Raw genomic sequence first — 24,020 nt, 5'->3', positions numbered from 1 at the left:
ATTTTTTTTTAATGATGTTTCTAGCTAAGATAATTCTTTGGGCTCCAGCCATTACAATGGATTCCCTGTGCAAAACTGCTTGTGTAACAGCAACCTCGGAAATAACAGGATTGCATTAATTTTAGTAGTCCGTATTTTATTTTTATCCTATTTTTCTGTTAGTACCTCACTAAGGCAATAATAATATAATACAATTAAGATAGTACTATTACAATTGAGAAACTAATCAAGCAACAAGGTTTCATGCTGCCTGCAGCCCTTGAGAAACTGAAAAGCTTTAGCAATAATTACTCCTAAATATATTTGCATAATTAGATTTGTTGTGTGCATTACTTTCAATACATACTCAATTAAAGCAGCTCTGTTAACTTGTGGGACCATGGTGCTTCATGGCATGTGATAAGTTTTGCAATCTTTGAGGAGTGGTGTAACACTTTATTAGAACTGTGCTGAAGGATGGTCAACTGAAATGTTAAAATCCTAATATACACACAGCAGAAGATCCTGGAAAAATGTTCTTCTGCACTGCTAGGAGAAATAGCTAGACAGAATGAACACAGACATGGGATCATGTTTCATCACAGGTTTTTGATGGTTAACTATCCTTTTTATTGCCACAGAATATTTTTCAATCAGGTGGTAAAATACAACATCTTCTTCAATTAGATAGGGACCCAACTTTCCAATCCAATTCACATACTAACCCTCAGAGATAGAAGTTTTGATCAATTCTCACTGGAAAGTGAGATATATTTTAATCAACAATTCAAATAATGGGAAATGGAATAGATTTAACTTGTCCTTACTGGGCAGGATAGCTGCAATTAAGATGAATATTTTGCCAAGAATAATGTATTTGTTCCAAACTATCCCGATTTAATAACAATTTAATAAATGGCAAAGGAAGATTTCTGATTTTGTATGGGCCGGAAAGAAACCAAGGATTACGATGAAGATTTTAATAGATGCCAAAGAGAGAGGTGGTTTTCAGCTCCCGGATTTAAGATTGTATCATGATGCGGTTTGTTTGACATGGATCAAAGATTGGATAATGCTGTTAGATAAAAAACCTCTACGGTTAGAAGCTCATGGGAATAAATTCGGCTGGCACGCGTATTTGTGTTATGGGAAGAATAAGATGGACGGTTTTTTCTCTCACCACTATATCAGAAATAGTTTATTAAACACTTGGATAAAATATAAGAAATATGGTGACGAGAGAAAACCGCTTTGGTTAGTGCCAGCAGAAGTAATAAAAATAACAGCTGAATCTGATGAAGAAAGAGCGATGTCATATAATCAACTGCTCAAGATTCATGGAGACAAAATTGAATTAAAATCTTCAGAAGAGTTAAATAATAAGTATGACTGGTTTCAAATGCAACAAATTAAAAGCTTGATGGAAAATGATATTAAATCGGATGGAATTAGACGTGAGCAAACAGAACTGGAAAGGGTCCTGCTTGGAGATAATGAAAAATTAATATCGAAAGTATATAAATTATTATTGAAATAGTCTACAGAAGAAGAAATAGTAAAGTCTCAAATAGTTAAATGGGCAATCAATGTGAATAGAGAAATACAAATGGATACGTGGGAGCACCTTTGGAAGAATTCGATGAAGATCTCAACTTGTCAGAGTATTAAGGAGAACTGTTTTAAGATGATGTATAGGTGGTATATGACTCCGAAAAAGCTGGCTAGGATGAGTAAAAAGATGTCGGATAGATGTTGGAAATGTAGAAAACACGAAGGTTCTTTTTTTCATATGTGGTGGACTTGTGAAAAAGCGAAAGAGTTTTGGAAGATGATACAACAAGAAATCTCCAAAATTTTGGGTTATGACTTTAAGAAAACTGCAGAGACTTTTTTGCTTGGATTACAATTAGAAACATTTCCAAAGGAAGACAGGACTTTAATTTGGTACTTGCTTTCAGCTGCTAGGACATTGTATGCGCAGCTGTGGAAACAAGGCAAAATACCAGAGAAATGGAATTGGATTGTGAAGGTTTTATCGTGGAGTGAGATGGACAAATTAACTAAAACTTTAAGAGACTATGATTTAGATATATTCAAAAAGGAGTGGAAGAAATTTAAAGGATATATGGAGAAAGAGTGGAACGTAAAAAGACATTGGACAATTTTTTAGTATCAATGAGAAAAGAAAAGTATTGAACTTTGATTGGTTAGCAGTTCCTTTATAATTGAATTTAAATTTATAACTTCGAGGAAGTCAAATATTGGAGGGAGGGGGGTTGAAATATATGGGTTAGTATAGAAAAGAGACAATTAAATATTGTAACCATATGTTATTAATAAATTGTTAAAACACAACAATTCAAATCATGGGAATGTGCAAATACTACTGTCAGTGGGGAAAGTACTGTTTAATACTATTGTCTGGAGTCTATCCCCACTCTCCTGGACTTACCAGGAATAATTGGGACATGCCTCACCCCAGGCAGTGGGGCAAGGAGGATCTACATATTATAGGAGATCCTCGCAGGAGTATGGTCTTATGGGACAAACACAAAGTTGGCAAAGGTACTCTTGGTCGCAGCTTTCATTCCCAAGTGGCTGCTTCCACCCAGCTGGTGAGAGGAGAGAAATGGGAGGCATGATAACCTCCAACAAAGCCAGCTGGGTCTTGTTGCTCTAGGAGAGGGGAGGGATTTCCGCATTAGCAAGGGAAAAGCTCTCCCTCCCAAGGAGTTTCCAAGGAGATGGTGCTTGCTGCGTTGAGCTGGGGCCAGCTCTGAGCCTGCTCCATTTCATGGTGAAGCTCTTAAAGGGGAATTCAGGAAAGGAGAAGTGGATGGCCGGATGGTCTCTAACAGCTAAAAATGCCAGCCAGGAATAGAGCCCTTAAGAGGTCAAATGGGAGTGACTGAAACTCTTCCTTCAAACTTGCTCTGCCTGCTCTGAGGCTGCCTCTCCCAGATGACCAGAACACAACTAACATCGGAAAATTAAATATAAGGAACAATACAGTGTCACACCAGGGCATCAGCTACTCATTTCTTTGATAAAAGTTGTCTTCAATTCAGTATACACATGAAGGCCCAATGAAGTGTATTAAGTAAAAGAGGAGCCATCATTCAAAAGGTGTTTCTTTGAGCTTCATCTGAAAGCTATGTGTGAAAACAAGAGAAACGGAAAATGAAATGTGTCTTCAAACACACAGGAAGTGCAGTGAAACTTTGTGTTCTATCCAAACCCTGATTTCATTTAAGCATGCCTCCCTCCATCCCTATAATTTCTCTGGTTGTATTTTGACGCAATCTCGCTTTGCCACTTTACACCCAGCTAACATTTTCAATATCCAAACAAGTCAGCACAAGTTTTAATGTGGGAGTGCAGAGAAAAAATAAAGTTACTGTGAACTGGATACAGTCTTAGAGGAAACTAAACATGAACTGTAAAACACACCAACCTTGCCATAATTTTAATGTTTGCAAAGTTGAATTATAGAAAGGTAACCAATGCATTTTTCTCAAGTAGCCACTATAAAAGGAATAGCTTTGAACAACACTATAGCATGAGAGATTATCTGTAGAGCAAAAGCCTCACTTGCAACATTCATGGTCACCACAATGCTACAATTAAATTCCAGTACTTTTGTTTTAAAAATTAGGCACAACTACAAATTTAAGGTAGCAATTGGGCTTGAAATAATTTTCTATGGAATTGTAACCTTAGGATAAAGTTCCTGCTGCAATTTGTGCAGAAACTCCTTTGAAATGAACTGACCTTAAATATTTTCTTGCTTTAGTTGAATGTTTGAAACTTCTGATTTTCTTCTTTGCCAGTTGCTTCTATAGTTGCTAGTGAACCCATGACACCTGTTTCCAGAGGTGTCTAAAACCTGTCTTTAGGGTATGGTGAGTCCTGCAATGGGTCTGCAGAACAGCAGTCCATTGCTGTGCAAAATGGGGTTTGCTAGTAATTTTTGGCAAAAGCTACAAGCCAGGTTCTTTCTCCAAATATGTAAGACTTGTTTTGCCAGTTTTCTTTTCAGAAATATTAGTATTATATACTTTCCCTGTTTTGTCCTTAAAATCCATTTATATTGGTAGATCACTTCAGTTAAACAAACCTTCATTTATTAACAATGGCCAGTTTAATTATGATAGATCAACCTTAAATCAGTGTTCAGCATTCTCAGTAATTTAGTGAGCACAAAAGAGTAGCCATGAAAAATCAGCTAATACTCCATTTTAGTCTGTTATCTTGTATCATAATGTGCTATGACCCCAAGAATCCTTACAACCAAACTCTCTCTCTGTTGTTGACCTCTAGTGCTGATATCCAGAGGATTACTGCTTATGAAAGCGGGGGTTCCATTTAGTCATCATTCCTAACACCTATTAATAGGTATCTCCTTCATGAAGTTAGCTAATCCCCTTTTAAAGTCATCTAAATTAGAGATTACCATGTGGCAGTGAGTTCCAATAGTTAATTATGCATTAACTAGTCTATTGTCTTTCTAGTTTATTACCTATTAACTTTCTATTGTCTTTCCTCAGTCTACTACCCATCAACTTCACTGAGTGCCCCTGAGCTCTAGCAACACAGGAGATGGGGGGGGGGGGATATCTGAATCCCCTTTCAACCTATGCAATTATTTTATAAATATCCCAAAGTCCTCACTCAGCAGTCTTTCCTAAACTAAAAAGCCCTAAACCCCTTAGCTTTTTTTTTTGCCTTCTGATAATCTCTACTCCACCCCTTGAACATTTCTGTTGCCCTTTTCTGCTCCTTTCCAATATAATATCCTTTTTGACATACAGCTTACATTCTGAATAAAACTTTGCTGGTGTTAAAGGTGCAACTGGACTCCATCTTTGTTCCAAAACAGTACACAGCATTCCAAATGCTCTCAACTCTATTTAGGGCATTACATTACTTGCCCTTCATTTCCATTCTCATAACCCAAGCATACAATTTGCCTTCTTTACACCAGCTACATGCTATATTGACTTAGTAATTGAGTTGTTTGTCATGACCTCAAGATCTTTTTTCTTGGTCAGCCACCACCAGCTCAGACCTCATCAGCATATATTTGAAATTAGGTTTTTTTGCCCCAGTGTACACCACTTTGCACTTACTCATATTTCATTTCTCACTCACACAGTTCAAATAGATCCTTTTGAACTTTATACTTATTTTTAAATTTATATGCCACCTTTCCTCGTGATTCAAGGCACTTCTTCACATCCCTCTTCAGTTCTCACCACCCTGAATAGTTGGGTGTCACCTCCAAACTGGGCTACTTTACTGCTTACTTCCACAATTTCAGTTCAATTTTGAATAAATTAAATAGTACTGCTCCCACTATTGACCCCTGTGGAAACTTGCTTTCTTAAGCTAATAAGCCACAACTGTTTTTGTTATTTAACTTTCTAGTACATGACAGGACCTATTCCTTAATACAACGACTGCTAAGTTTGTTTAGAAACTGTCACTGAGGAACTTTGTCAAAAAGCTTTTTGAAAATTTAAGTATTATACCAACTAGTAATCCTCATCCACCTGTTTATCAACTGTCTCAAAGAACTCAAAACAGTTGGTGAGACAAGCTCATTAGAGAAACTATGCTGATTCCTCATCAGTAGATAAATCCTTTGTGTGCTTAAACAGTTTTCCTTTAATCAGGGCTGTGGCCAGGATTAGAACATTTGGGAGGGGCCTCAATTTTTCGGGGAGCACCCCCAGTAGAAGGGGAGAAGAGTCAACAGCAGCTCTCAAGTGGCCACTCTCCCCTCTGCTGCCCCCTCCCCTGTGATTCATGGGAAGGGCGGTGGAGCAGCTGCCAGCTTTCCATGCTATTTAAAGGGCCCACCAAGCAGCTGATTAATGGCCCCTTTAAATAATGTGGCAGCTGCTCTACTGCCCCTTCCCTGTGATTTCAATCACAGGGGAGGGGGCAGCAGAGGGGAGAGTGGCCAAGAGTGTGGCTGCTTGACAGCTGTAGCCGCTGCTGCTGCCTCTTCCCCCTTCCTTCCCCGTGATGCCCACAGGAAGGGCACTGGAGCAGCCGCCAGCATCCCACACTATTTAAAGGGGCCGACGATCAGCTGATTGGTGGGCCCTTTAAATAGCACAAGAGGCCAGTGGCTGCTCCACCACCTTCCCCCTGCAATATCAATCATGGGAAAGGAGAGCGGGGAAGGCTGTGGCAGGCTGGGAAAGCAGCAGCAGCCAGAGGCCCCAGCCTGAAATAATGAGGCAGGGCCCCACAGACAGTCTAGTGCTCATTATGAACAGGGTTTTTTTTTTAAAGAAAAAGAAAAATTCCAGCAGGAACTCCTTTGCATATTAGGCCACACCCAGTGATGCCAAGCCTCCCCATATGAGACCCAGAGGTCACTATGATCGGCTGGCCAACATCTTCTGACCATCCCTGGCCCAAAGGATGTTCGGCTTGCTGGTGGAATCAGCTCCCGGTGGAGGTTTGGGCCCTCCAGAATTTGTTACCATTCCGGAGAGCCTGTAAGACGCAGCTGTTCCATCAGGCCTATGGCTGAGGCAGACGGGCATCCTATCATTTAAATGGGCCCTCCCTGCACCAACTGCACTGTTCTAATTCTTTGAAACCAATATAGCCAGGATTTGAACATCTAGGTTGCGATAAGCAAGCCGAATCGATCTGTCAATACCAACTTTGCCGACCTACCTAATGTGAGCTGTGGATTAATTGCCTTAATTTTAAACTGTTTTAATTGTTTTAAACTGATTTGATTGTTTATTTTGTTGGAAGCCGCCCTGAGCCCACTATGGAAAAGGGCAGCCTATAATCTATGGAAATAAATAAATACACAAACAAACAGAGTTCCTGCGCATTCCTGCTCAAAAAAGTCATGATTACGAAGCCTCAAGTGTTTGCAATCTGGTTTTACATTATTTATCTTCTGTTCTCTTTTTTATTAATCCCATCATTTTGAGAAGCATCTTCCTCTAAAATGAAATGAGAGCATGTTGGATGGGAGAGTGGCATCCTTCTAGTCACAAGACTTTAATAGCATCACCACTAAATTGGTGAAACTCCCTTATATCTTGCACTATGTTCAAAGTTGCTTCCATGGTCAAGACACTTAATGGTCTCTAGAATAATGATACAGCATACACTACCACACCCAAAAAGATAAAACATGCTGGAATTTGATCCAACAGTGTGAGTGTACCTCTGACTCACCATGAGATAAGAGGCAAAATGATTCCAAAGCATTCTATGTAAAAGGATCTAGAAAATTATTTCCCTCCTGTCTTTGAAAGTCAACTGGCAAAAGCACAGGTGAGAACATCTAGTCAAAACACTGCTGCTAGTGGCATACAAGGCCATCACACAAGTTTTCTATACTAGGGCTTTCAAACCAAACTAATTGTTGGGTCAAACATGGCCACAGCAAATCTTCCAGAGGGTGCTATGAATGGAAATGACTTGAGTTGTTTGGTTTAAAGGGCCCCAGGATATGGATTCTCATTATGCTGGTAGGGTACAACTGAAGCAGCCAGCCTCTTTCCTGACTGGATATGTGCCAGAAACACATCATACCAATATTGAATTACTTATGCAGCACATGTATTATTGCAGAAAATTAAAATCAGCACTCAAAAGGACAGATTTTTAGGTAAAACATTAAATCAGCACAATCAGGAAGAATCAGCCAAACAGTTTAAAGAGCTGAATCATATTCAAGGTTTTTTTTGTTTTTGTCTTGAACATTAGCTCTAACCTCACCATACTTTTAACAAATTTTGGAATGCTCTGAAGTTTCAAAAATAGTGATGTGTTGCTTTTTGAAGAGAAAAATAAAATTAGAAGCTCTCATACCCTTCAACATTCCAGAGATAAAAACAGTGACACCTCATAACACCCCCTTTACTCACTACTGAAGCCTCCTTCCTCATCATTACACAATGCTCTATTTTTTTATGAAGCATTTGTTTGTTCAGAACTCTGCAACAGACTTTCCTCTATTGATTTGAAAACCTAAAACAGTATTTATTTAACTGAATAAAGATTCTGTTGGGGGAGATTCTGATAATCAACTACCACTAATTTCTTTCTTTTTTTTAAATTCTCATTTGCAAGCAACAGGCTTTATGGTGCCTTAATGTTCATGTACATGCCTTTTTAAAGCATGCTCATTAGGAACAAGATGAATCCACCATCCCAGTTAGAAATGCCCTGGGATGGAAACGGAACACTGGAGAATAACGATTATTGTTTATGTTAAAGAACAGTTGTTCATCTGAATTAAGTATCCCGAAAGAATAAAAAAGGGACAGAACTTTAAAAACAAGGACAGCCCAAGGTGAACAGGGTGCCAGGCTCCAATAACTAACATGTCCACCCCCACCCCCTTTCTGAGACACCAGAGAACATTCACACACCCAAGTTTCCTTGGTTCACCTCTGTACAGCTAAGGCTACGCTCAGTCCTACTTACCGTTCGCTGGGTTCAAGTTGGTTCTCCTGTGCCTTCTTCCGAGCTCTTTCAGCTCTTCCTCGTCATCTTCCAGCCTCCAGGCTTCAGCCATCGGCGGCGAGCACAAAAATGCTCTTAGGAATCCGCCGTCCTCATCCCGACTCTTTTTCCCTCTCTGCACCTGCAGCTCACGCGTTTCCTTGCGGAGAGCTCCAGCTTCTTTCTTGCTTGTTTCCCTTGCTCCCCTTCGCGCTCACTGCCTCTTTCTGAAGTTTAAAATGTGCGTCCGACTCTGAGTAGGCCTTTCTGCTTTCTCTCCCGCTTTGCCAGAAAGACTCCAGGGACTGGAGAGAAGAGCAGCGGGGAGAAAAGAAGGGCGAGGAAGAGAGACGAACAACAGCCGAGCAAGAAAGAAGGAAGTCGAAGACGGCGGTGTTTTCCTGCCTATTCACTATATTCCGGTATCAACAGGAAACTCGGCTCCTGCCTGACACTAAAACAAAGGGAGAAGGGGGAGGTACCTGGCTCAGAAAGCAGTAATCACAGCCGCACAATGCGAGGGGAGGGAGACCTCATGATTGGAGGAGAAAAAGATGGGAAGGGGGCTTGCTCGGCACAGCTGGATGAAAGGGGTCAGCGTGGCGGGAGGGGGGGAGAGGTTCTTCCCTTCTTGTAGCCCCCAGGCATGCCCTGGGATTTGTCTTCTTTCTTTCTGGGAATGTTCCCAAAAGTCAGAAGAGAGATTTTTTAAATGCCCTTCTCAATGCAAAACACCAAAACAAACAACAGTTATTTAAAATTGAGTCGGCTGAAGGAAGACAAGGCGGGTAGTGTTATTAGTGAATCTTGGAAAGTGTGCCTTTTGTCTTCCTTTTCTTGGCAGGAATCCACAGCCAGTGCTGTTCACAGTTCAGCAAATTTGGTCTTGCTCTCTGGGTCACACACACTCTGCTCCAGTATACCTCTGTCACACATAACCTGCTCCCAAAAGTAGAATTGTATTCAACAACAAACAGATACCATCAGCAGAATCTTTCCTACCCCAGACAAATTTGCCACTCTAAAAGAAACTGAACAAGAAATCCAGCTAGCATGTCCCAGCATTTCAGAGAGTGCTTGCTCACAACTGCCATAAATCACCATCTTTGTGATTCAATATGAGATCCTGGCATGCCCTTCTCAGACTGAATCCTGCTTTATTTGTGACCTGAAATTACTGCTGCCCAAGTTAAGAGTTTGGTTCTTTCAGCTATGCAGCTCTAGCAGTTCTACCAATGGTAAACTGTTGGGTGAGGTCTTGCAGCCTAGACAAGACCATTGAAAACACACCATCAGATCAGATTCAAATAATGAAAAGGAAATACAATACAGGGGCTTTTAACATAGTTGCCATTTGTACTTCTCTAAGAGAATAAAAGATTCAAAACAAAGTGATAGCTTTTCTTAGTGTAAAAGGAGATACCGTTCTCATGTGCACAGAAAAGTTGGCTGCATATGAAAATGTTTACAACCATTTGCCATACAGTGACCTAATAATACAATTAAAGTTTGTTTTTATTCCTGAGTGCTTTAAATGTGCATCAAAGAGACAGAAATGATCCTTTTAAAGAGAAGTTTTACATTATACTTTGAGATGCCACATTCCAGAATTCCTGGTAGCTGTAAGAACATCATAAAGAAATAAAATTTTGTAACTGGTGTTTTTCTATATATTCATAGTGGCCTTTGGCAATAGTGACAATTTATCAAGAAGCTCAAACCAAATTTTAAATTGCTTTAAATTCCTCCTTTTCCTCCTGATGTCCCACCTCTAATTATCATACATTGCGGTAGGATGAGACTCACCATTATGGGTATGTTACTACCTAAATGCCGAAAAAAAGGAAGATTTGCACAGAACACCGTGCAAGCAAGTTGGAAAAAAGCACCAACATCAGCGGGGAAAGCACACTATAATTTCCTTCCCTAAAACCAATACAGAAGCTGCCAACACCTGGAGTCCAAAAGATATGTAAAACAAATATGGATGTTTGTCTACATTCTTAAGATTACTGAACTTAATGGATCTAATAACCACAAAAATTTGAAGAACTAGTGACTATAGAAGCATTTTTTAAAAGAATGGTTCAACAGTAAACAGTAAACTTTAATCAACTGTGAATTCTACTAATACGTTTATGTTTAGCAAACTGAAAGGAAGAATGTTTTGGTATAAAGAGTATAAAGGTAAGTGAACAATATGATAAAACAAGGACTAATTGTACCAGTTCCAGTTGATTTAAATGGATGAAGCTGCACTCAGGATTGCACTGTAAACAGTTCAGTCCTTTCTTGAATATTCCTCATTATTAAAACAACAATAAATTTGATAATTCAACACTGGACTGACTATTCCTGGCATCAAAATCTTTCTTACATAGCACTAGATTTGTTTAAGAGAATTAATGGAATGTGTCTGTTAAAGATTACAATAGCATTTATCTGTATTTAGCCATAGGCCATTACAAACCAAAGATAAATTCAATATAACATAGTTGTATAAACTGTGATAAGATATAAAGTAAAATAAAACCATGTATCAGAAAATAACATCAAGAATCAGTGTTAATTAAATCCCCTATTAACAGCATTAGGTTTCTGTTAAAGGCAAGTTGTTGTAAATTGTTAAGTACAAGCTGGGGCCCATCACAGAAACAAGAACATAAGAGCACCCATGCTGCATGAGACTAGTGGTCCATCTAGTCCAGCATCCTCTTTCACCAAGAAGCTACCCAGATGTCCTTGGAGGCCTACTTGTCTTGCACATGAAGTGTATCTACTATAGTTTATCCTAAATCTACTAACTATAAACATCATTGGACCTCTAAGTTCTAATATATAGGAGAGAAAAGGCTCTCTTTATTCACTTTTTCCATTCTGTGAAGAAATGTATAAACCTCTATTAAATTCCCTTTAGCCTTTTAACCCCATCCTCAAATCCTTATGCTTTCTCAAAAGAAAAGTGCTCCAACCCCTTAGTAATTGTAATTGTTCTTTTCTGCACCTGCCCTCATCATGCACTACTGATTTCTGTGTTTAGACTCTGAATGGGTTTCTTAGGTTGCCAAATACATCTTGTCTCTGTACAACTTTTTTTCTTTGGTAATTGACATTTGTCCTTCTGTTGCTATCTAGACTCTGCTTTGTTTGAGCCTGGAGCAGCAAGGCAAATAAGTTCTAGTTATATTGTTTCAGGACTTAGGGCTGACAGAGTGTGAAAATACCATTTCTTTATCCAGATTTGACCTTTAGATTGACCTTGGCCATTAAGCCTCCCCCCTCATATTGCAAATGGTGGGCAATTAGAGCAGGTTTCTTTTAAAGGTGCAAGTGCTTTCAGGTATAGAAAGAAAAAGAAAAGATGGATAAAAGGGTTTGTTGAAGAAGGATAATTAACGTTAAAATAAACCGCAAAGAAAATTGGAGATGGGAGAATGAGAAGTTGAAAACCAAAATATAGCAGATTAAAAAATGGTGGGAGAAATATAGAAAATATTATTTAGGCTGCAGTCCTGTAAACTTGTTGAATTTAACATGACTTCCTTTTAAAAAACATAGGTTCACATTTTTTATGGCACTTCTACTTACAGCTTTAAGCACATTATATACTGTATTTTTCGCACCATAAGGTGCTCCGGAGGATAGGACGCACCTTCCTCCTGGGGGGCGATCCGCTGCCTCTGCCTCTGATCTGGCGCTTTCCCCGCGCCTGCCTGCCTGGCTCCATCTTCTTCAGGCAAGCGCTGGGATCGCTCCACGTGGCCCCACCACAAACCCAGCGCTTCGCAAGCGCCGGCTGCGGAGGGGGCAGCGTGCTTCCTCCTTGCCTGTGTGCCTAGCTTCAGCTGTGATGTTTAAAGCAAGTGCTGGAATCGCTCCCTCCCCCCTCCGATCCCAGCGCTTGCTTTAAACATCACAGCTGAAGCCAGGCACACAGGCAAGGAGGAAGCACCCGCCCCCTCCACAAACCCAGCGCTTTGCGAGCGCGGCTGTGGAGAGGGCAGCGTGCTTCCTCCTTGCCTATGTGCCTGGCTTCAGCTGTGATGTTTAAAGCAAGCGCTGGGATCGAAGGGGGGAGGGAGCGATCCCAGCACTTGCTTTAAACATCACAGCTGAAGCTAGGCACACAGGCAAGGAGGAAGCACGCTGCCCCCTCCGCAGCCGGCGCTTGCGAAGTGCTGGGTTTGCGGTGGGGCCACGTGGAGCGATCCCAGCGCTTGCCTGAAGAAGATGGAGCCAGGCAGGCAGGCGCGGGGGAAGCGCCGGATCGGAGGAAGAGGCAGATCGCCCCCCCCCCCCGGAAGGTACGTACCTTCGGACCATAAGACGCACACACTTCCCCCCCACTTTTTTTGGGGGGGGAAGTGCATCTTATGGTCTGAAAAATACGGTAAATGCCAGAATATACAACACAGTAAGGAAAACTCACAGGGTTGCAATAGGTTGGTTGTGACTTGACAACACTTTACACACACAAGGTTGACTAGAATGATTTTCCCACTTCTACAGGAATAAAGGTGGAGATGGCTAAAAAAAAAGTGGCCCATCTAAGACCAGTTACTGAGCTCAAGGTTGAGAACTCACTGCTTATTTTTATACAGTCTAAATAATATGGTAGGCTCACCTAAAATCAGAAGACAGTTTCTGTTTAGCAGTGGCAGCAAAATTATTTGAGCTGCCACTTATTATAAATTGCTTATATAGCCTAAATATTAATTCAGTTTCTGGCTGCATGGCAGCCTAAGGCTGGAATTAATGTATCAAAATTTGGAAGGGGTTCAAAAATCTCTATTCACAAAGGAACATAAGGTTAATGGATTAAGAAAGGAGAGATGTCTGGAAATGAAATAGTGTATATTCATTGTGGAAAATGTATCCTTTGAGTATAACTATATTACTAATATAATCAATGACAATTATTTGATTAGCAAGCAGCAGGGCCGGATCTATATATATATATTTTAGGAGGGGGCAAAAGTAAAAAATGGCGCCCCTTATATTTTTCCCTCATTTATATAAGACAATTTCATGTCTATGTTCATGTGAAGCATTGATTATAGTTGGCTGCCAGGCGGGGTCGGCCTTGATGAAGTCTATATTGCTTCTGTTGAACTGTCTGGAATGGATAAAGCAGTACAGGGATGTAAAGCAGACCATCACACAGGGAATAGCATAAAAATAAAGTCAGAATTACTGGAGAGACCAGTGAGATAGCCATGGCCACCTCCTCCCCGCAGCCGCCACTGCCTTCCCGCCGCCTTCCGTCTCCTCCTTGCAACCTCCACTGTCTTCCCGCCGCCTCCCCGCAGCTGCCGCTGTCTTCCCACCGCCTTCCGCCACCTCGCCGCTGTCTTCCCGCCGCCTAACCGTAGCCCCACTGTCTTCCCGCTGCCTTCCACCACCTTTCCACTGTCTTCCCACTGCCTTCCACTGCCTACCCGCAGCTGCCACTGTCTTCCTGCTGCCTTCCACCACTTCACCACTGTCTTCCCGCCACCTTCTGCCGCCTACCCACAGCTGCTGCCGCCTTCCCGCTGCCTTCCGCCACCTCCTCACATCTGCCACTGTCTTCCCGCTGCTTTCCACCACCTCCCCGCTGCCTTCTGCCATCTCTCGCAGCAGCTGCTGTCTTCCCGCCACCTTCTGCCGCCGCCACTGTCTTCCCGCTGCCTTCCGCCGCCTCCTTGCAGTCGCTGTCTTCCTGCTGCCTCCCCACAGCGTTGCTGTCTTCTTGCCACCTCCTCACAGCCATCACTGTCTTCCCGCTGCCTTCCCACAGCCATTGATGTCTTCCTGCTGCCTTCTGCCTCCTCCTCGCTGCCGCCACTGTCTTCCCGCAGCAGGAAGTTATTGTCCCCCCCTTCATTTGCACTTGATAGAAAGAGTGGAGGCAGCCAAAAGAGCAAAGGAAACTTTTTAAAAAATCTGTCCTATGCTGCTGACAGAGGCAGCCTGCAAGTTACTGAGGGGGGTGGGGAAGCAAGCTCCCAACGTAGGAAGCTTTGCAATGTTTTTGCCAGCCCAATGCAGTGCACCTCCGCTGTGCCCCAACATAGCTCCACAGCTTCTGTGAGGCAGGCTGCTTGTGTTCCCTGTGGGCAGCAGCAAGGCAGTCAAATGAGAAGGGAACCGGGCATGGAGGAGAGGAGTGGGAAGAAGAGGACAGCGGCAGCTGGGAGAGAACGCAAGGCAGACCACCAAAGTAGGAGGGACATAGAGGACAGGGGCAAGAAGAGAGAGGAGGAGGAGGCGTCTGCGGGGAAGGGTGGGAGGAGGAGAGGCAGTGGTAGCGCAGAAGGGAAGGCAGATCGCAGGCACAGGGCTGTTTTTCACCGCCTCTCAGCCTTGCAGAGAAGCAATTAAAAGAACTGATTTCCCTCCCAACCCATTTAAAGACCCCTGCTGGCCAGTTGGGGAGGGAGGCAGATTGAGGGATGCTGGGCTGCTTTAGCTGCTTCTCCACAAGAGAGAGAGGTGGCAAAAGCAGCCGATCTTTGGGGCTGCTGTCTTGCTCCACCGATCCCCTGGGGAGCACCCAATTTGGCGCCCCCTCCCAAGTGGCTCTGGGAGCAAGCTACCCCCTCTGCCCCCCCCCTAGATCCGGCTCTGGCAAGCGGTCTCTGTTCAGAGAACGGATGATCCAGAAAATTAATGTATACATGACCTATGGTTGATAGATCCTTGATCCTGGTGAGGAATGGACCCTCGTCTGCTGTTTCTCTTGAAACTTCATTCTAAAACTTTTTGCCAAGTGAAATTTTCTTCTAGGGGTGACTTGACTAGCAAAATCCCAGTGTTAAAGGGGGTTAAACAAGTTTGCGTGCTGGCCCCGCATCTTTTAAATTTATTTTTAACTGACCTGGCTCAATTTTTGAACCCTATTAATGGTCATCCGTTTTTTGTTTGGATTCAGTGGATAATAGGGTTGCCAGGTCCATCTCAGGACTTTGAGGGTGAAGCCAGGAGACTTTCCCATTCCTTAAAACAGTGGTCCCCAACCTTTTTGGCTCTGGGGACCGGCCCCAGGGCCGGCCTACCAACCATGGCCCCAGGGTCAGCAGGGTGGAGGCACCCAATTCAGCCTCCCCCCACCGCAGCATTTCCTCCTTCACCCCTGCGCAGCCTTGCTGCTCCCCCGTGCAGCCTTGCTGCTCCCCCGTGCAGCCTTGCCACCTCCTCCTCCCCCCATTTTCCTCCCCCATTTCCTCCTCCCTCCTTTTCCTCCCCGCATAGCCTCACCGCCTCCTCCTCCCCCCATTTACCTCCCGTTTCCTCCTCCCTCCTTCGCTGCCCCCCCCGCACAGCCTCGCCTCCTCCTCCTCCCCCCATTTTCACCATTTTAAGGCCGGGGAAGGGGCCGTGAAGTGCCTCCCAGGCCAACCCCTCCCAATCAGCTGATGGGTGGGAAAACGTCTGCAGCAGTAGTAGTGAGCGATGCTGCCCTTGCCTCCTTCCCTTCCCCAGCCTTAAAATGGTAAAAACAGGGGGAAGAGGAGGTGCCATGGGGGGGGGGCAATGAGGCTGCGCGGTCTGTTTCAAACAGGCCATGGCCCAGTATTGGTCCCTGGCTTGAGGGTTGGGGACCCCTGCCCTAAAATAAATAAATGAAAATACAGCAGTGCAGCTCCCCTGAATACAGTCTCCTCATTTCCAGCAGCTGGCTGTACTTCCACTAAAACTGAACACACCCACACAGTCACTCACAAAGCAGCCAAAATAAATGCAGTTTGCAAGCACATACTTTTGTGATCTCACTGGGGGTTGCTGAATGTAACCATCTGCTGTACTTCCACCAACTTGTTCAGATTAACACAGGAAATGAAAGGATATAGTTTACTCTTTACTATGCAAACAACTTCTGAAAGGAATGTAAAATAAGCAGAGGGACTCGGCTCTCTTCCTTTTTCACAGACTCACTGGGAACAACCACATGGCTCTGCTGGCTTGCTCTGCCCCATTCAGCCTTGCTCCTACTGAGGCACACACACTTTCCAAGTTTCCAACCTTCTTCTAAACTTCCAAGCTTCTTCTAAGCCTTTGGAGGTAGAAAGATACATTGTAGCTGTTGGGGTAGGGCTTCTCCCACTGCCCAGCTGTTTGGCGATGGGGAGGAGCTTGCAAAACTGGGTCCCCCACTGGGACCTGGGGACTGGCAAGCCTAGTGGATAACTAGCTCCATTTAGTTTTGGAGTAATTGTGATGATATCAGTAGTATTCAGTCTTTTCATTCTATGTCTCCTCTCTCATTTGAGTTTCAATTGATTATTCAAACAGCTTGCAGAGTCTAGAAATATCAAGATAAGGATGTGTTTGTAAAACATTTTGATATAATAGAAAATTAGAGCTATGTCATATTAGATAAATAGTCTATGTGGATATCCTTTTCATGCATAGTCATGCACATTCATGCCTAGTCCACGGCTTTAACAGTACGCAAAGCAGCTAAGCCATGAACAATCTAGCAAGATAATTTGGGACAGGTTAGACAGGCATAAGAGATCATGGAAAAGGGAGGAGGAGGAACAAAGAAGTCTTACATCTTGCCAGTCAGGAACTACAGACTTTCTGTAAACAGTTCTCCACTCTACTCATTACAATCTTTCCCCTCTTCCCTGCTCCTGAGGGTTGGGCAGCACTGGGAACAGTGCGTGGCAAGATGCAGGGGAAGCTGTAGTTTAACATTAAGTATATTGCCCCCTCCCTTTTGTACAAATGGACGGACCTTAATTGTTGAAATTACATTTCAAGCGTAAGAATTTTCTACAGTGCTTTTTGAATATTGGGTTTACACTCTACAAATGCTCAGGGTTAAGTTCAAAAGGGAAATCTTGGTCAAAAAGCTAAGGAAGGGACAATAAGGCAATGCAGTATAAAGAACATCATAAAAGTAGCCAACAGACAGACAGGAAGAGAGTGCTGCTGCCAAGTCTTCTCCTTTTCCCACTCAGGCCTCTTTGGACAAGCAGGTTGCTGGGAAGAAGGAGGAGCTCTTCCTTCAAAAGGGGGGAGGGGGCAAAAGAAAACAAAATTTGATAGATTCTTAAAGATAAAGAATATTCAATTCAATATGAGCTTTCTTGGGCCACAGCTCACTTCTTCAGATATGTATGCAAATTGGAAAAACGAGTCACAGTTTGGTGGGAGTTACACTATGAGCCTTTCAAGTGTAAATCTCAGTTAAAGTGGGAAAGGAAGCAGCTGAAGTAGATGAGTATGATTATTGTCATAAATCAACTGTTGTCATTACACACACTGGATGATGAGGGAAGTTAAGAGGTTCAAACAGATAAGTAAATGGTTTAAACTAAAGTTAACTGGCATTGGTACATGGTTATAGTTAGGGCTGGCCCTAGGGCGCATAGTGCCCCAGGCAGCCTAGTGCCCCACCGCCCCCCCCCACGGCACGGTGCATGGCACCCCACCCCACATGAGTGTGTAAACCGCCCTAAGCCTGCTTTCGTGGGGAGGGCGGGATATAAATGGAATAAAATAAATAAATAAATGGTTGGATACAATCCAGGAGGTGTGGGGAAATGAAAACAGTCACTGCCTCTAGAATTTCTTCTTATAAATTGCATCCTGGCTGAAGTGATAAATTATTGTAAGCTGCCTTGCACCAACAGCTTTGAATAAATAGATAAACAAATCCACTCAGTGAGAAACTGAACCAAAGTCCTTTAGGACTTGATTCTAGTTGCTGTGACTGTGACTAGCCTTTGTTTCAGGATTCCTGAGGTTTTTATAGAACTCTGTGTAGAAAATTTGATATAGCTTGATTTGGCTGACTTTTTGGGCCCCGAATATTTATTCCTATAAACACCCTTCTCACACCACACACAGTTCAATAATATTCAATAATATCCTGGGGGGGGGGGGAGAGAGAATGATCAGTATTAGTGAAATAAAAAGTCTACATTTTTGAATTCTGAAAAACCAAGTGGGATTGCCAGGTCCAACTCAAGAAATATCTGGGGACTTCTGGGGTCGAGCCAGGAGACTTTGGGGGTGGAGCCAGGTGCAAGGGTGTGGCAAGCACGGGAGTTATGGCAATCACATTTAAAGGGACTGTATACCTTTTAAATGCCTTCCTTCCATTTGGAAATAATGATGGGTAGGGGTACCTTCTTTGGGGCTCATAGAATTGGACACTCTGGTGCAATATTTTTGAAACTTGGTGGGTGTTTTGAGGAGAGGCACTTGATGCTATTCTGAAAATTTGGTGCCTCTACCTCAAAAACTACCCCCCCAAGCTCCAGATACCCACGGATTAATTCTCCATTTTACCTTTGGGAATGAGTCTCCATTGAGTATAATGGAGTGCCCAGCAGACATTTCCCTCCCCCCCACTTTCTGATAACTCTGAAGTGGGGGAGGGCCTCCAAATTGGGGGATCCCCTACCTCAGCTGCGGATTGGCAACACTTAATAGGAAGCATTCACTTTCTATTGAGAATTTTGTAGAAATCACAAGTCATGACTACTTTGACCCAACAGCAGATGATTTTCCCATGCTGATCCTGCTAGAATGAATGAGGCATAAGATATAAATAATATGTCTCACCTCATCTCAGATATTGAAACGCCGACAAAAACTACACATCTAGAAACACTATATATGCTTGAAGGTAGCTCCATATCAAAGTGTCCCCAGTGCTGAAAGCTAATATGGCAGAAGACATGCAACCCAATGCACTGTCTCCTGGGAGAAAGCCCAATTGAATACAACAGACCTTATAAATAAACCTACACAAGATTCCTGTTAGCTGTCTTTTCACATGCTGAATGTTTTAAAAATATGAAGCAGCATTAATTCATGTGATTCTTCACTTGCACTCTTATGCCATCGTGTCTAAAAAATACTGTATTAAATATTGTTTCTGAAAGTGTATAGCAGTTGAGGAGAAAGCCATTTTGGTTTCCCTGATGCTGTCCCTTCTATTATTGATACTATAATTTTCTCATGTTTGATGCACCACTGCTTTTTGGCAGTGACAATGCAGTAAAGTGTGAAAACTAAAGAAATATGAAAGAGAATAAAATATGCTATAACATAAGGTTTTGTCCCTAGTTCAACTGTGAATGTATAGTTCCTACTAAAATGTTTATTACCTAACCCTTCAGCAGGTAATATAATTACTAAGCTATGTTGGATAGTGAGTGGATTTTGGGAACAAATCTGCCGTTGTTTTTGCCCTATTGATTTTGCTGACATTCAAAAACTTAGTGTTGCAGTACCAAAGCCTACAGTACTTTAGATTAGTATTCTCCCTCACTCCCTCCCTCTCTCTGAGTGTGTTCAGCAAATTAGCTTGGGGCTTTTTCTTTCATGCCTCTTTAAGTAGGCAAGTCGAATTCTAGCCTCATTAGAAATGACAGAGATGCAAAATTCGTTATTAGTTCTTCATTTGATGAGTCCAAGCAGCTGAAGTCCAATAAAAACATGACATAATGTTAGCTAGTGTGGAAATTTCTTGAGTCTAAAGCTGCAAGCAAATCAGGTATGAAATCAGTACCAGTGAAACTAGTGGAACTGATTTCAGAGACAACATGCCTTGAATTGTATAAGAATGGGACAAAATTGCCCTTGTTTTAAATTCTTAGAAACAAGTCTTAGAAACAAACATAGTAAATGCAATCTGAAAATTTTTACACTAGACCTCTTAAAATTTTTCTTTAACACTCATATTTTCCACAGTGGGTTAATTTTGCCAGGCTTAAGTCTGCACAGAAGCAATTTCTTCCAACTTGACTCTGTAAATTCCTAAATATACATCACTTCATATGGCTCTAATTCCAGAGAATTAGTGATGTCCAGTGCTGGATTAAACCCTGTAGAGGCCCCAGAGGCAGTCAAAATCTTGGGGGGCCCTTCACAAATTATCTCAGAGTTGGAGCACCTGCCTCGCTGCCTGTGGCCCCCACTGCAGCCTGCAGACACGTTCCCAAAAGCCCCTTTGACAAAACTGCAGGGGAGAGGCAGAGAGAGGCAAATTTGGCAACGATGCCAGCAGCAGGCAAGTGGCTGGGAGGGCTACAAGCAGGGGGAAAACTGGGGCAGGGGGGCAGGAAGCCAACCCGGGGCCCCTAAAGGTGTGGGGGCCCATAGGCCAGTGCCTACTTGGCTTAATTGTTAATCCAGCCCTGGTGATGTCTCTGAAATCTTGACAGTGGTATGGATACTCTATATAAAATTATACAAAAGAATATGTTGTATATTAAAGTCCGATATCATTAAGAAGATTTTAACATTACTGTTCTAAACCAGATGTTATTTGTTGTTGGTTCAATTCTGAGTAAAGTAATACAGGGGTGTGGGTTTCTTTCATACAGCACATTTCCTTCTGATAAAAAGCCATCTCTGAAGCTCTACAGTAATTTCAAACAGTGCTGCTTTCCCCCTGCCCTTTTTTGCCATGTGATCTTCCTTGGAGTTTGGGTGTTTTTTTTAACATTCTAAGTTGAGTGCTATAGCACTAAACCAATATAGCACTTTAGTGCTATAGCAACACCACTGAGATATCTTGATTCCATTGAGTCAATGGAGTTAAGGCATCTCAATGATGCTACTATAGCACTTAACTTAGAATTTGTTTTTAAAGTCTGCATAACATTGTGCAGTGAAAAGTGGTGGAGGAAAAGTGGCATTGTAGGTGGATATTTTAAACAGCACCCCACAGTGATTCAGAAGTATAACAAAAGGGTAGAAAACTGAAGAAAGCAGTTTCCCTCAAAAGTGGCTCAACCATGCTTTGCTAACCTGACACAAGTAAATAAATTCTGCTAGCAGTAGGCTTGCCGATCCCCAGGTCCCAGAGGGGGTTCTCCCACTTTCCCAGGCTCCTTCCCGCCCCCAGTCAGCTGGCCGGCGGGGGGAAGCCCCACCCCCACAGCCATCACGTGCCTTTCCCCCTCCGGAGGCTTCGGTCTCTACTTGAGAAAGCCTTCCTCTTTGGATGGTGTGTCTGAGTCTTTAAGGCTGAAGGGGAGGGGGGTGGGGAGGAGGCAGAACAACACAGCTGTGAAAGGAGCCCAGACCCTCCATTTGTTGCACAATCCTTGCAGAGGTCGTTTGCATAGTGTGAAGGTAATATTGAACCTTTGGTTGTCCTGTGTTACTGTGAAAAACTTGAAAGTTCAGCAACTTGTGAGTAGAGGTGCCAATTCCCAGTTGGGGGCAGGGAAGCCCCGGTTTTGAGACCCTCCAGAGCTTCAGGGTCATCAGAAACAGACGGTGGGGGGAGGGAGAGAAATGTCTGCTGGACAATAGGGTATAATGGAGAATTAATCCTGGCGTATCTGGGGCTCTGGAGGGGGGGGGTTGAGATAGAGGTACCAAATTTTCCGCATACCATCTGATGAGTCTCCTCAAAATGCTCTCCAAGTTTCAAAAAGATTGGACCAGAGGGTCCAATTCTATGAGCCCCAAAGGAAGGTGTCCCTCTTCTTCATTATTTCTAATGTAGGGAAGGCATTAAAAAGGTATGTGGTCCCCTTAAATGTGATGGCCAGAACTTCCTTTGGAGTTCAATTGTGCTTGTCACAATTCTGCTTATGGCTTCACCCCCAAAGTCTCCTGGCTCCACTCCCACCAGAGTCTTCAGATATTTCTTGAATTGGGCTTTGCAACCCTAGCTAGCAGCCAGTTACTAAAATGGGCCTGTCTGAAATGACAGAAAAAATCCATTAGCAACTAGTTACTAAAATGGAATACAAAGGCAGTTTTAAAATAGCCTAGATCTTGGATGCTAAGCATGGTCAGGACTTGGAAGGGAGACCACCATGGAAGACTCTGCAGAGGAAGGCAGTGGCTTGCCTTGAAAGCTCCTTGCTGTGGCTGCCATACATTGGCTGCAACTTGACTGCACTTCATACACACACACAAAATGCCCCAGAGAAACTCTTTTCTAATTTGTAAACTCTAACTCAACAATTGGTCCTTGCATTCAGTGGCAGGGTGTGCTGGGGTGGGGGTCTGCCTAAAATACCAAAAAGCCTGGCACTGGCCTTTTTCAGTGGATTGACTTACTATCTACCAATAGAAGCAGTATTTTTAATGGCCAGTCTATCGATTTTTTCCCATTTAATATGGTACTCCAATAATTAGGATTTTGTAATATTAACTTCTGACAGGCAGACGTACAGGTATGTATCCTACCACACTGCTTAGCAAAGTTTGAGGCCTTCCTCAAACCTAAGGAATTGGAGAAAGGCTGTAGCTCACTGGAACAGCCTCTGATTTACATACAGAAGGCTTCAGGTTCAATCCCCATATTTTCTAATTAAATGGACGAGGCAGTAGGTGATGTGAAAGATCTCTACCTGATATCCAGGTGACCCAATATTGACCTTGTTGGACTAATGGTCTGATTCAGTATAAGGCAGCTACAAGTGTGCATTGTCCTCCAATGTAAGTTGTGGTTCTGTTGAAGGAAGAGCCACACCAGAAATATTACAAGGATTGGGACCAGATCCTACAAGGTGCTTTATTAGGAAAGGAAAGGAAAGGAAAGGAAAGGAAAGGAAAGGAAAGGAAAGGAAAGGAAAGGAAAGGAAAGGAAAGGAAAGGAAAGGAAAGGAAAGGAAAGGCAGAAATAGAGATGAGAGTCTATAGCTAACATCAAAACACACTTCTGGGGATTTTTTTTATTACAAACCATCACACTACTTTATCAAATAGACAGCATGAACCCCTGAGCATTTGCTATACATAAGAGTAATGTGGGGAGTGTCCACGCTGCATTTGTTCCCATGCTATCCATTCTATGTCACATATGAGTGAGTCTTAGGGAATTCCTCTTTTGTGCTTTATTAAACAGGAGTCCAGTAGCATCTTAAAGACTATCAGCATTTATGCCAGCATGAGCTTTCATGTGTCTCACTTCATCAGTGCAAAGGAGTGTAAATGTATCAGGCCTATTTTATATAGAAAAGTGGGCTGGGATTATAAAGAGCGAATGGTTTACAACAACATCTACTCCAAAAAGTAATCAGATCACTCAGTATGGGTGTGAAACATTTGCAACTGTTAGAATAGTCAAATGTCAACTTGAGTACATAATGCAGGTAAATAGATACAACTGAAGATTACAAAGATACAGCTGAAGTGGTAACATCAGCATTAACACTTAGTAGTGAGTAAGCAAGGATCTGGCTGAGAAATAGCATTGAACTTCTCAATGAACGTTAATTCAGCATTTTCCTTTGCATTAGTTCTTCTGTAGGATAACAGTGACTTTCAGATTGGCAAGAAAATATTATGAAAAAATACATGTTCACTCTCTGGTTTCTAATTATTGAAATTTTTGTGTCCACTTGTCCTTTTGTGAAAGGATTAATCCGTTTGTCCAATGGAGAGATTAGAGGGGCTGCGCACTCAAGTTAAACAGAATGTTTATTTATGTGCCATGCAAGACCCTTTTAAATGAAACATTTCACTCTTCCCAACACCCTTTCAACAATAAATATAACAAACATCTAGAAAGCTATTTTATTCCAGTATTATATAAAAAACCACAATTAACTAGTTGCCCTTTTCTGGACTTTCTCCAATGC

The 24,020-nt window shown here is 42.6% G+C and overlaps 1 protein-coding gene across 4 annotated transcripts in view; it reads right to left on the bottom strand.

Moving 5' to 3' along the window:
* The window catches only part of SH3D19 (SH3 domain containing 19), a 130,213-nt gene extending 121,225 nt beyond the window's left edge, over window positions 1-8,988 (bottom strand). For 3 of the 4 annotated variants that reach the window (XM_060246648.1, XM_060246649.1, XM_060246652.1), the window contains exon 1: window positions 8,452-8,986. In XM_060246648.1, coding sequence (XP_060102631.1) covers window positions 8,452-8,542 — 91 coding nt within the window. In that variant the 5' untranslated portion in view covers window positions 8,543-8,986. Of the gene's footprint in view, window positions 1-8,451 lie in introns of all 4 variants that reach the window. The other variant, XM_060246650.1, reaches the window with a different exon arrangement.
* Between the last annotated feature and the right edge of the window lie 15,032 nt (window positions 8,989-24,020).

Source organism: Heteronotia binoei, chromosome 9 (assembly GCF_032191835.1).
Source record: "Heteronotia binoei isolate CCM8104 ecotype False Entrance Well chromosome 9, APGP_CSIRO_Hbin_v1, whole genome shotgun sequence".
Classification (NCBI taxonomy): domain Eukaryota; kingdom Metazoa; phylum Chordata; class Lepidosauria; order Squamata; family Gekkonidae; genus Heteronotia; species Heteronotia binoei.
This window is presented reverse-complemented; position numbering and strand designations above follow the sequence as displayed.